At 33.0% G+C, this 12,410-nt stretch overlaps 1 protein-coding gene across 14 annotated transcripts in view; it reads right to left on the minus strand.

Annotated features, from left to right (window-relative positions):
- Window positions 1-317: 317 nt before the first annotated feature.
- The window catches only part of mim (missing-in-metastasis), a 165,345-nt gene continuing 153,252 nt past the window's right edge, over window positions 318-12,410 (minus strand). For 10 of the 14 annotated variants that reach the window (XM_067776858.1, XM_067776867.1, XM_067776866.1 and 7 more), the window contains 4 exons: window positions 9,985-10,381; window positions 8,626-9,477; window positions 6,868-7,019; window positions 318-2,908 (listed from right to left, as the gene is read on the minus strand). In XM_067776858.1, the coding sequence (XP_067632959.1) occupies window positions 2,801-2,908; window positions 6,868-7,019; window positions 8,626-9,477; window positions 9,985-10,381 (1,509 nt within the window). In that variant the 3' untranslated portion in view covers window positions 318-2,800. Of the gene's footprint in view, window positions 2,909-6,198; window positions 6,381-6,867; window positions 7,020-8,625; window positions 9,478-9,984; window positions 10,382-12,410 lie in introns of all 14 variants that reach the window. The other 4 variants (XR_010951396.1, XR_010951394.1, XR_010951395.1 and 1 more) reach the window with 3 other exon arrangements.

The following is a 12,410-nucleotide window of genomic DNA, read 5'->3' on the forward strand; positions in this document are numbered from 1 at the left end:
CAACTTAAGTTCAAAAAAAAATAAAAAATCGAACAAATGTCTAGTTTCAAACTAAAATAATCCCAAGAATCGAATTGGAGAATTAAGACTTTTTCAAATTTTTTGGGAAAATCTTGTTTTATCTAAATCTCTCAAATGCCTTTATACTCTACATATACATAGTTAAAAAATACAATTAAAAGCAAAAACAAATGTAGAAATTAAATAAAAACTCCAAAAAAAATTCAATTTAATTCTTTATTCAGCATATTTTTCAATATATTATTTATTTAAATATTTTTGTATATAAATTAATAATTAATAAAAAAAAGTAAATATATATTAATAATTAAAACAATGTTTTAATGAAATTAAACGATATATACATTTTTGAAAGGAAATTAGAAATTAAGAAATATAAATTTACTTAGTAATTATGTAGATAAGCATATTAAATAAAATAAAATCTTTGCTAATTTCTTCTGATCCGAATCAAATGGCTACTCCAAAAGTTTCTTTTTTGTTTTTAAAAATTTTTAGGTTTTTTCATATATGTAATACTCCTATATTGCTAATAGAAAATGCTCGCAATGTGTTTTGAATTCGAAATCAAAACAAGACAGCCTATAAAATTTTTGTGATTGTAGCAGCATAAGTGACAAGAAAAAATTTAAATTTAGGTAATTTCGATTATTGAATACAAAAACAAAAACATTTAAATATAAATATATCGGCACTCTGGTGTTTGGGAATGTACCTAGCCTTTTGTAGCAATATAGGAGTATTACATATATGGGTTTTTTAGTTGATATTTTCTATTTGGTAAAAATTCGAGTTGATTATATGAAAATTTGCAATGCATTTGTTTAATTCCTATGATTTTCTTTACTTTGTTTTGTTAATCGTTTGCATTTGTATTTATAGTATGTTACGTATATAAATACTTACGTATATTGTATATATGTATTTTTTTCAAGCGAATATTAAAACGTTAAACCAATTTTGGTTTTTTACACTTCTGAGTTTAAAAATGTTCCGAATCCGTTCTATGAACAGATAAAACAAATTTACGCAATTTATTATGTGTTGTTCACAATAATAGCGTTGTAATTGTAGGTATTAATTTTATTTTACAAATTGATATGACTTTTTTATTACAATGCATTTAATACAGAAAACTCAAGTTAAACGGCAAAACTGGAATTTTTTAATGCAAAAATATTAAAGAAAAGTGATCAAACAAAGCCACGCATATCACTTTTATTAATTCAAAATAAATGTGTGCATTATTATAAAATAGTGTTACTAAGTCATTTCATGTCGTTTCAGTTCACTGGAGTTTTGTTTGTATCACTTCTCGCCTCCTTCTTATAAGTGTCCAATAGCAAAAAGATACAATTCTTATTATTAGTTTATATTGGTAGAACTGTCTAAGATGCGTTCCTTTAGAAATAACAATGTATTTAAGACCGTCAGTTTGAAATGACTTCGACAATTTTCATAATAATGTAGATGACGTAACTTTTATTAAACCAACAAATTAAAAATTTCCAGGAAAAGCAAAAAATATTTTTTTTTTTTAATTTTTAAAGGAATTTGTATTGCGGGTTTTTTTGTTTAATATATCATAAAAAAAAAGCTGCAGTGTTGGTCAGGGAATTTGTGAATCAAAGCGACGATATCTACACCTGCGGTTAAAAAATAGCAGCAAAAACTATTTGTTATTTTTTACTTATTTATTTATTTGAATCTTTAAATTTAAAAAATGTTTTAAAGAATTGTTTAACGAAAACTGTGTAGACCAATTTCGAAAACACATTCGGAAAATTTCGAAAAGTGCTTAAAAATCATCGTGTAATTCAATACTTTTAGTTAGAATTTTCAGAAACTTTTTGGAAACTGCCACAAATTTAAATTACGAGTAACTATTTTATTGTTTATCATGTTTTAGTATTAACAAGAAAGATTAGTGCCAAGGAACCCACATACCACATTTAATATCTCTCAAAATTTACTCAAGTTATCGTGCTCAGAGATGGACAGACATGGCATAGTGAATTTCTTTTTCACCGTGATAGTTTTGATATATCTTGATTAGTTTATACCGTTACAAGCTACCGTTATGCGGACAAAATTAATACACTCCGTGAGCTTGGCTGATCTGAGTATAAGAAGAAAATGGTTGCCAAATGTTTTTGCCACCATTTTTTCTCTCACATATATATGTACATATGTATGGGGTTTTTATGTTTAATATTTTGTTAATTAATAGGAATACATATTTATATTAAACATTAATATGTTTAGTTATTGTTTATAATTTTTCATTTGATGCTTTGATATTTGGAATTCCTCGCAACGCAGTTTAAATATTAATATTTTTGTTTTGTTTTTTAATGTAATGTGGATATGGAACCGTTTCATTAATTCACATTTATTTATTTATTTTTTTAATTAATCGTAAATATTTTTTATTTTCTTCGCTTAAAATTAGCTGCAATACGTTAAGTTTGCATATGCATGTATGTGTGTGTATATCTATGTTTTAATTACAATAGTATTTTATAATTTCTTGAAAATAGCTTCGGCAAAACAGTCTGAATGTTGTTGTTTCGGCCTCAATGCATTGACAAACACAAATTAATGGAAGAAAGTACAGAAGCGCAGATTCTCCATTTTCTCGATTCGATTGTTGTTTGATATTAATTACTTAATCCATTTATGTTTATTTGTTATTTATTAAGTTGTTAGGAATTTCAAAAAATATTCCTTTTTTTTTTTGTTTTGGTCAGCCTCTGCATACTTTCATGCACATTTTAATTTATAGTATTTTCGGTGCACTTCGATCGTTTATTTTCTGATTACGTTTCAGCGTAGCGCCACGTTTTATCTGATCCATTAGAGATTCATGACATATGCGTGGATCCGGCTGCAAAAATTTGTTAAAATCGTAATAAAATCAAATCAATTAGTTAATCATATACGAAAATACATTTTGTAAAATATTGTGTATTCAGCTTCAATTTAATGGAAAGATTAGTGAAAATTTAATATTTACATAGAGCCATGTACAGTGCTTGGCCGCACTTTCTTCATAGTGGAAGAAGAATACTCTGAAAAATCTCTTTAAAAAAATTCGGTCCAGTATAATTGTTCGTAGTTTATTTAATAATTCATTACAAACTAAAAACATAAAATTAATGGTCTCTTATTATACTTAATAAAAGCAGTGAGGTTCGGTTGTCTCTGTTTGGTTATAATTTCGTTGGAAAAGAATTCTGCGTACTTTACCCAACTCATAAAAAATATTAAATATTTAGTAGTGATGGCGCAAAATTTTTCAGTATACTTATTATCTAGTTACTATTATCTAGTTAATGCTTTAGGGTATAAGTCATATTCCGAATCATTTCTACACATTTGCGAACGAAATCTTAAATCCGTTGTCAAGTTTTGGCACCTGACCGTTGCTTAGAATTGTATTTAATCGTGCTGAGTTATATAATATCTTTATTAAATTATTATGCCCGAAAAAACTGAGAATAATTAAGCATACTGGCTGACATTATAGCTATTTTCATCCTGCCAAAGACGTCATCGGATGTCTTGTATTTTTAAATAAGAAATTACATTCTCCCCGAGCTGAGATTCGAAGTCGTGTCGTCAGGTTTATAATCCTGCAGGCCCGCCGCTAGGCTTTTGTTTGTTTTTTCTGTTCCGTTTTTATTTTAGTTTCATTTTATTTGATAGTAGAGCTGAACCAATCTGGTTCCATGTTCCACTCTGTGCACTAGGCTTTTTGTATTGTAAAATCATAAATGCAACCATGTCAACTAATTAATAGAATAAGCAAAAATACACTGTAAAGGAAGAAAAGAGAAGATGGTGGACTTCCGGTTTATTATTGGATTGCCGACTGAAGAATAAAGTATTAAGATAATTTGGACGTTTCTGCTGTTTTATTAACCATCGAAGGTAGAAGTTACAGTATTATTACTTATTTTTGTTAAGAAACAACTGCCACCTGTACTCTGGTTTGGTTATGATCTTGGATTTTAATTGTCTCCTCATCTTATTAATTCGTTAATTGTAATGTAAGTATATAACTCCATCATAAAATACTATTTTAAAAAGTCTCTTTTAGTTTTTGGTATACAAGTACTAGATTCCGCTCCTTTGGACAACAATGATTCCAAAAAAGCCTCTGCTAAAACGCGTAACCCCGTAACATTTAACATTTCTTATAGATCGAGCACAGCGCGCTAAATCGATGTGCAACGAAATCGAACCCTTCTGTTTTATCATTAAGAGAAATCTTTGTTATTTTACACCCATATTCTGGCTTTCAGTGACGGAACTATGTATAACCATTGTCAGTCACTGCGAGCCAGATTATGGGTGTTAGTTTTCAATGAAGTATAAACAAGTCATGAATAAGGATACTTGTGCATTTCCTTAAATAGATTTTGCTGTGTATCTTTCTTCATTGTGGGAAAGTGCGGTAAAGTACTGGACATAGCTGTATATAGACCATTTAAGCAGTTAAGCGCGTAAATAAGTTATAAATGATAATCAACCGATGATGTCATCGATTTATGTTCAGCTGTTACAGTGAGGCTTTAAGGCCACAAATGGATGTTACATGAATAAACTAAAAATATAGATAGATAAATGGTTTAAAAAATACGGCTATCTAGGGGTAAAGTCCTGAAACGATGCCTTACATAATTCTGAAATGATTCGGAGAGTCCAGAAACGATTCGAAAAACAAATCTTAACGATTCCTGATAGAATTCCGAAACTATTCCGAAATAGTCCCGCAATGATCCTGAAAACATCGCAACAATTTCGTAATTATATTGAAAGTCATGTGCAAATGATAAGAAAATAGTTGTGAAACGATCTCAAAACAGTACCCAAATTATTCAATAAATCCAGATATAGTCCCCAAACGAAACCAATGCGATCCTGAAACGGCTCGAAATAGTTCGAAATCAATTATTCAGAAAAAACGTCAGAATTAGTTTCGATATGAGCCGGATAATATATGCCCAAATTTATCCAGTAAGAAATGAAATTATATTAAAAAAATAATCCCGAAATATTTTTTAAAATATCCCGAAAACAATCTCGAAATAATCCGAAAAAATCCCCAAAATAGACCAGAAAATACCGCGAATTAGTATTAAAATGATCCCGAAATAGTACAAATGATCCCAGAAACGATTTCGAAATTATACCGAAATAGTCCCGAAATCATTCCTGAAAGCTTCTCAAATAGTCTCGAAAACTCCACTTTCGATACGAAATAGGACTGGAAACATTCCGGAAACAGCACAGAGGCACTCCCGCAATATTTTCGATGTGATCCTTAAAACAATCCCGAATTTGGATCGATATTATTCCTGAGTAGTTTTGAATTAATATCTAAATGACACCGAATTAGCTCCGTAGAGCGAAGCAGGTGGCTCTGGTGACTTTTAAAATTGTGTAGACCACAATCTATATGACTAATACATCAAATATCACTGGTCGATCATTTCGGGATATTAGTTATCTGTATGCGAAATTTTACCTGCACCTACTCTCTACTGTGAATTCTGTCCAGGATTGTAGTTATGAAAAACCAAAAGCAAAAAACAAAATGAAAACAAGTAGCTCGATATGGTGATATTAATGACCATGTAAAAGAATGTATTATTTCCTTCCAGCTGTCATTCGATGAGTGCCGACCCTTTTGTTTTCAAATGTTTTATTTAACTAGAGTTGTTTCGTTCACGAACGTGGCGAAACAGTCCCAGATATGTTAGTTTAACACAATTCATTTGAATAAAAAAGGAATCTTTTTAGATTCCATAGCAAAAATAGCAAACTTGAATATTTGAGCATATCGACTATTGGGTAGAGTATCACAATATCTTGGGTGCCAGTTGGAAAATGCGTAACATCAGAGTATTTTTCAAAAACGGCCCAACTCTAATTCTGATATAGGGCGTTTTCGAAACGACAGTTTAGATAGGGCGATATTCCACCCAAAAGTCGATATGCAGCTATAAATGTTATAATCATTTTTCAAAAAGTTAATATAAGATTAGAATTGGTTTCGAAGCCGGAACAAATTATGCAAGCGCAATGGTAGTTATAAATTATTTTGCACTGTTATAAAAGCTTTCTTCACAAATGATGTGCTTTAGTATGTCAAATAAATTAATCAATTACATAATTTGAGTTTTGGCTTACAACTTCCGTCAACTTTTTGTTTCTTCTATTACTCATTTTCCATCACAGCATCTCAGTGGGATGAAGACTCTTCAGCGGGAGGGCCGTTGTGTCAACGTAGGTTGAGATTGTTCTCGATATTCTGCGCTTGGACGCAGTAATGTTTGTGAGTTTTGATAAATCTAGGTGATGAGGGGCATAAATATTTTAAGGGATGCCCGTGTAGAGTACGAACGATATTAAAAAAAAAAACATACAAAACTGTATAGTATATAACTATACAAAATATAAACTTAATAGCAACAAAACTTATGTGAATATATATATTAGGGTGGGTCGATTTGTATGGACGAAAGTTAACCGATATCGCGCCATCGATTTTTCGATAGGATTTGGGCTCAGGAAAAAAGTTCCACTACGCATACCCAAAAATAATAATTTTCGAGACTGCGAATTTTTTTAGTAGGTCAAGAAAAAATTCTTAAAAATCAAAGTCAAAAAAATGAAATTTCGCAAGCTCGGAAATTATTTTTTTGGGTATGCGTAGTGGAACTGAGAGCCTGAGCCCAAATCCTGTCGGAAAAACGATGGCGCGATATCGGTTAATAAATCGACCCAGTCTAATATACATATATCCAATTAAAATTTTTTCGTGCATTTTTTACTTACCAATGCTTTACTATTAATTAGATTACGAACAGCGAATGCTCGTCCGGATAGCCCTTGTTTGGCTAGTTTAGCATTGAGATTTTCGAGAAATTCAGCTTTAGTTTTAGAACGAATGCTGCCGGCTTTTTCAATATTTGAGCTGGCATAACTCGCTGGATTGTGGATGGCCGATTAGAACAGTGCACGAATTTTTTATTTGCGAATTTGGTTTTCATTCATGCGTTTTGAGTTGTAATAAACCAGGATGGTAGTGCGTTAAGAATAATAAAAGTGAGAAAAAAAATATTAATAAATGCGGTATTATGGTTTGGATTATGAAAAACAAAGAAAAATAAAGAACTGACTTAAACTGTTAAAATATACCTTAAGCAAGTCTGCAAAAAAAAATTGTTAAAATCAATTATTCAATAACGCAAAAACATATATTTTTTTAGTAAAAACAGCTGTAAAATGGTGCAATGAATAAACGAAAATTTACAATAAAAACTTAACAAAAAGAGCTTACATAATTAAATAAAAAATTATCGGCGACAGCTTTTTGATACTGATAAATAGCACATGTTGCTGTTGTTGTTTGTACTATGTCGAAAAAAGCTTAAAATTACTAAAAATTGCGAAAATTTTTTCGCGTAGACTCAAGTTTTATTGAGTTGATATCTAGGGTGGAGCCACTGGCGCCGGCACACTGCATAAGTACACCCTCTTCTTGACATAACATAAATTGGCTTCGCTTATATGTTTCAAAAGCTAAATTACCAATGCTGCCGCCATCATCATTTACAAAACATCAATTGAGAAACATTTCAACTCAATTGCGCCTGTAGCACCAATAACAACAACACCTGCAAGCTCATATTTGACTCACAAATTTGTTTCGTTCTGCAAATCTCAACAGCACCAAAAATTCGCTTGCTGATCTAGCACATTGCCTAAATATCTACGTGTAATACATAGTATCAGTAGTTCGAATTCCAGAAAATGTTTCGAAATACAGAACCCAGGAGCTCTTTATTCAAGGCCGGTAAAAAATTTAAAGAGAGGCAAACCTATAAAACATGTTTGCAAATTAATTTTGATTTCGCTTTGATCTTCCTAAGGCACCATGCCATAGGTAATAAATTAAAATAGAAACTCGAGACCTTGAAAGCAAATCAAGATCTGCATTAAAATCAAGGTAACTAAGCTCAGGCTATAAGGGGATATCTCATACTGAAATTTTAAAAGGAATCTGTTAATGAATGAAAAGCGTGCATAAACATAAACAATTTAGCGCAATCTTAATATAAAAAAAGTTTACGTGCATTTGATGTTCTAATAAGATTGCGTAACAGCTACATTGAGTTGCGCTATAGAAAAAGGCTTTATAAATGACGAATATGTATATAAAGTATGTAAGTAATAGAAAATGTAAGGAGAGGATAGAAAGTATAGTTTTATATAAAGCAAAATGCGCTCAACAAAATGCAGCGCCATCACGTTTCTTTCATGTCATAACGATTTTTCATACCACGACTGAACAACTTTTTAAACGAAGTTCTCAGAGTTTCAAATTAAAAGAAAATCAAGTTAACAAAAACGAAAAAGGGTCTAAAACTATAGAGATAAATGCGAAACATAAACAGCATGCAAAAATTGTCATTGGCTCGGTTAAAAAAAATTAGTTCGGACCAAACAAAAATCAGAACTCAGAATGCGAACTAAAACACATTCAAAGCAGCATGTGACTGGATGCAGACAAAACATGAAACTCGCGCTCACTTGAATTGTGCGGGGCGGCATAATAACCATGACCACCACCATTGCCTCCGGATCCGCCGCCATTGCCATAACTGCCTGCACTGATTTGATGCTGCTGTTGTTGTTGCTGCTGCTGATGATGATGATGATGACGTGAGCTGGTACCATAAATACTAGCCAACGAGGATGGAGATGAACAGGTGGGCGATGCCGGTTGCGATTGTACCGACGCTGGCGAGTGACAATGTATGGCCGTGGTTTGAATAAAAGGATTGGTGGCTACAAATATCTTTTGTTGCACGCTGGAGTGACGCGTTGGTACTGGCGGCTGTCGGTGATTACTTTGTAATGTAGCCGACTTTTGTTTGTAAGTCATCTGCTGTTGTTGTTGTTGATGATGGTGTGGCAGTGGCATTTGAGAGCGCTGATTACCACTAGCTGTTTGGGAATGTTGTTGACCGCCTGAGTTTGCTCCAGTGACAGTTGGGTGATGATATTGCTGTTGTTGGTAGTGTTGCTGCTGTTGTTGAAAGTGTTGCTGTTGCTGCTGTTGTTGTTGTTGATAGTGTTGCTGCTGCTGTAAACGCTGTTGTGCGAGATTCTTAGGTAAAGTCATCGTGCCCGATGGTGGAGCATATGTAGCGGCGTTTCCACCTCCTCCACGAGACACATTTTTTGGCATTGTTGTCGAGCCGGCATTGGCAGTTACAGCGTAAACCGTTGTTGTGCTATTGGGTGGTGGTGGTGGATTTTCAAGCGGGGGCGGGCAGCTATGATGCAGCTCGCGATGATGTTGTTGTTGTTGTGATTGCGTTGGTGTAATACAGTGCCTAGCCGCAACGCCAGTCTGTTGATGCTTTGATGGCTGAGCAGCTGTTGCATTTTTGTTGGTCGATGTTGAATGTAAAGTTGGAGTAATAGATGGGGAGGAGGATGAGGAGTAAATATTTGAGTGCAAATGTTCTTTAAGATTTTGCGCTGCATTTTGCTTCGTGGCTGATTGATATTGATTATGCTGATTTTGATGATGATGCTGATGATCACGCGTAGATGTGTGATAATTAGAGGCAGCAGATGCTGAATATGGTTGTGATGGTGTCGGGGAAGAAAGTGCAACGGCTGTTGATGCCGCATTTGATGCAAACGAAGTAACTTTAGATAATAATGATGAAGTCGAAGATGAGAGCGGAAAATGTGGTGAAGCATTGAAATTGGCAGTGGTGCATGATGAATGCGAAAAATTAGATGATGATGCTGAAGTTGATGAGGATATAGATGCACTAACAGATGATGCTGTGACTTGATGTGATGATTGTATTGTATTTGCATTGCTAAAACTACCATAAAATTTATTATTATGTTTTTCTAAATTCGATTTACCGTCATAGTTTTGCTGCTGTTGCGCCAATGCGTTTGTGGCTGACGTTTGTTGTTGTTGTTGCTGCTGGTGTTGTTGCTGATGTGGATGGGTGTAATTTCTAAATTTCTCTGGCTCACTTTGATGATGTTGATGATTATGATGATTTGGTGAATTTGGTGTTGATCCATAAGTACCTTCGCTTGTACTGTTATGCTGTTGTTGTTGTTGATTTTGTTTATTCAGTCGTGCACTAAGCTGTGCGATTAGATTCGGGTTAGTTTTCGGTTGTGTTGGCGGTATAACATGATGATGTTGATTATGATGCTCATTCGCAGCGGGACTTGCCGAACGGAAGCTTGACATGCTCGTGACAATTTTTGGTTGTGCATAAATGCCAGGCGATGATGTGCGGAATGACTAAACAACAAATAGAAATCATAAAACAAAGCATTAATCCAATAATTCAAATTATCTTTTTTTTAAACACATAAAACATAATTGTATTGATGTTGTACAATGTGAACTTTAGTGGACTAAAAAACAAACTGCAAAATACCGCCCCTTAATTCGATTTTGGAGATTGATCTTGTCATTATTTTGGTTTTGAAAAGCTCTTTCTTTTCATCTTATATTCCTTTTGGCGACTATAGAGGTCAAAAGGTTTTAAGATGGAATAATAGAACTTCTCAATAACAAAATTATGACATCATTTTTTAAAATTTGATGTAAAATAAACTTCAACAAAAAAAATTTCCTACGAGGATAAAAATAATATTTTGCGGGGCATAAACTTCAAATTTAGGGCGAACATCTGCAAATGTTTTTCTACCCAGTCTACTGTGCAATATGTAAATGATGTATGATGAATTGTATGCATATATGGTGTATATTAGGGCGGGTCAAATTGTATGGGGGAAAAAAACTTCAGGTGCACATCCAGTTTCTGAATCTATGAGTCATACTGAGTAATATTGCCCAAAGGACCATAGGTCTGAAATGAATTTCGAGCCTCCCCAATTTAGTTAGAAAATATTTTTTTTTATTTTAAAATTGTTTTTGCAATATGGAAAAGTAAAATATTCGTCGATTTTCCCCAAAAAGAAGCGATAAAATGCGAAAAATAGTAGCAAAGCGCCCTATAGCGACGAATATTTTACTTTTCCATATTGAAAATTCAATTTTTAAATAGCCCAAAATATTTTCTAAAATAATAATAAAAATTTCTAAAAAAAAAAATATTTTCTAACAAAATTAGGGAGGCTCGAAATTCATTTCAGACATATGGTCCCATGGGCAATATTACTCAGTATAACCCAGATTCAAAAACTGGACGTGCCTTTTCAACACTAAATTTTACCCACCCTAGTGTATATAGATGATTATGTGATTGGATCAAGATCATGTGACTAAGTTTTGTGCATTAAATATACCATCATATGCAATTACTTGTTACATAGTTAATTACATCATATAACAAATGGTTTACTCATTGTTTGTACATATTTAATAAATTATTGCTCATAAAATACAATGAAAATTAGTGGCAGCACGAAACAAAATCTATTATTGAATATCCAATACCGGTTTTACATATTTTTTTATTTTTCAAGATTTTTTTGTTAGATACATATAACATACCAGATACTTACTAAAAGAAAGCATTCTATTTTATTTCAGCAATAAAAAAGCATGGTAAGACTGTTGTTTAGTAATAGTTTTTTAGTCGGAGTCTTGATTTCTATTAATGGGATTCAGTACATATAATAATACATAGTTCTTTTGTCAGGTTGTCGGAAATAAGCTCTGAAACCAACAACCCGATTGTATTTACTCACATTAATCATATATTGACTTCTTTTTATTATAAAAATGAATTACGGTCGTTGCATTAACACCAATTACTTCCAAAAACTCTGTCGTATAGCAATTGTTTCCAAAAGTTGTTGCCCTCGTCAATGCAGTGCTAAAAGATGCAAGACCTGAGGACAGCTTCGACAGGCGGTATGGTATTCGAGTCACATCCATGATGCTGAGTACCGCAACTAATCGTATATGTCCCTTATACTTATCTAAATAACTGAATATTACATTTCGTGCAACAAAGGCCACCTACTTCTATAAACCGTGCTAAGCTGCCATCGTCAAGCAGATGCACAGGGACCACCGCTTTTCCTGCGTCATGTAAAACGAATCTGCGCCGAGTTAACAATTAAAAAAAATTCTATGTATACAATGCTTTACGATACTTGAAGTTACCGATACTTACAGCAGATCTCAAAAAGGGGTTGACAAGCCTATTACTGCATCCATCTCAACACTGACGATTTAATCCCGCCCACAGATACTTGTTAATTTTCTATATTTTTTCACTTCCCCGCTCAGAATTAAATCAGCAAGGAAAGTAAACAGAATTAGGCTGCTCACAGTCCCTTCTAATTTGGCCTGT

Source organism: Eurosta solidaginis, chromosome 3 (assembly GCF_040869045.1).
Source record: "Eurosta solidaginis isolate ZX-2024a chromosome 3, ASM4086904v1, whole genome shotgun sequence".
Classification (NCBI taxonomy): domain Eukaryota; kingdom Metazoa; phylum Arthropoda; class Insecta; order Diptera; family Tephritidae; genus Eurosta; species Eurosta solidaginis.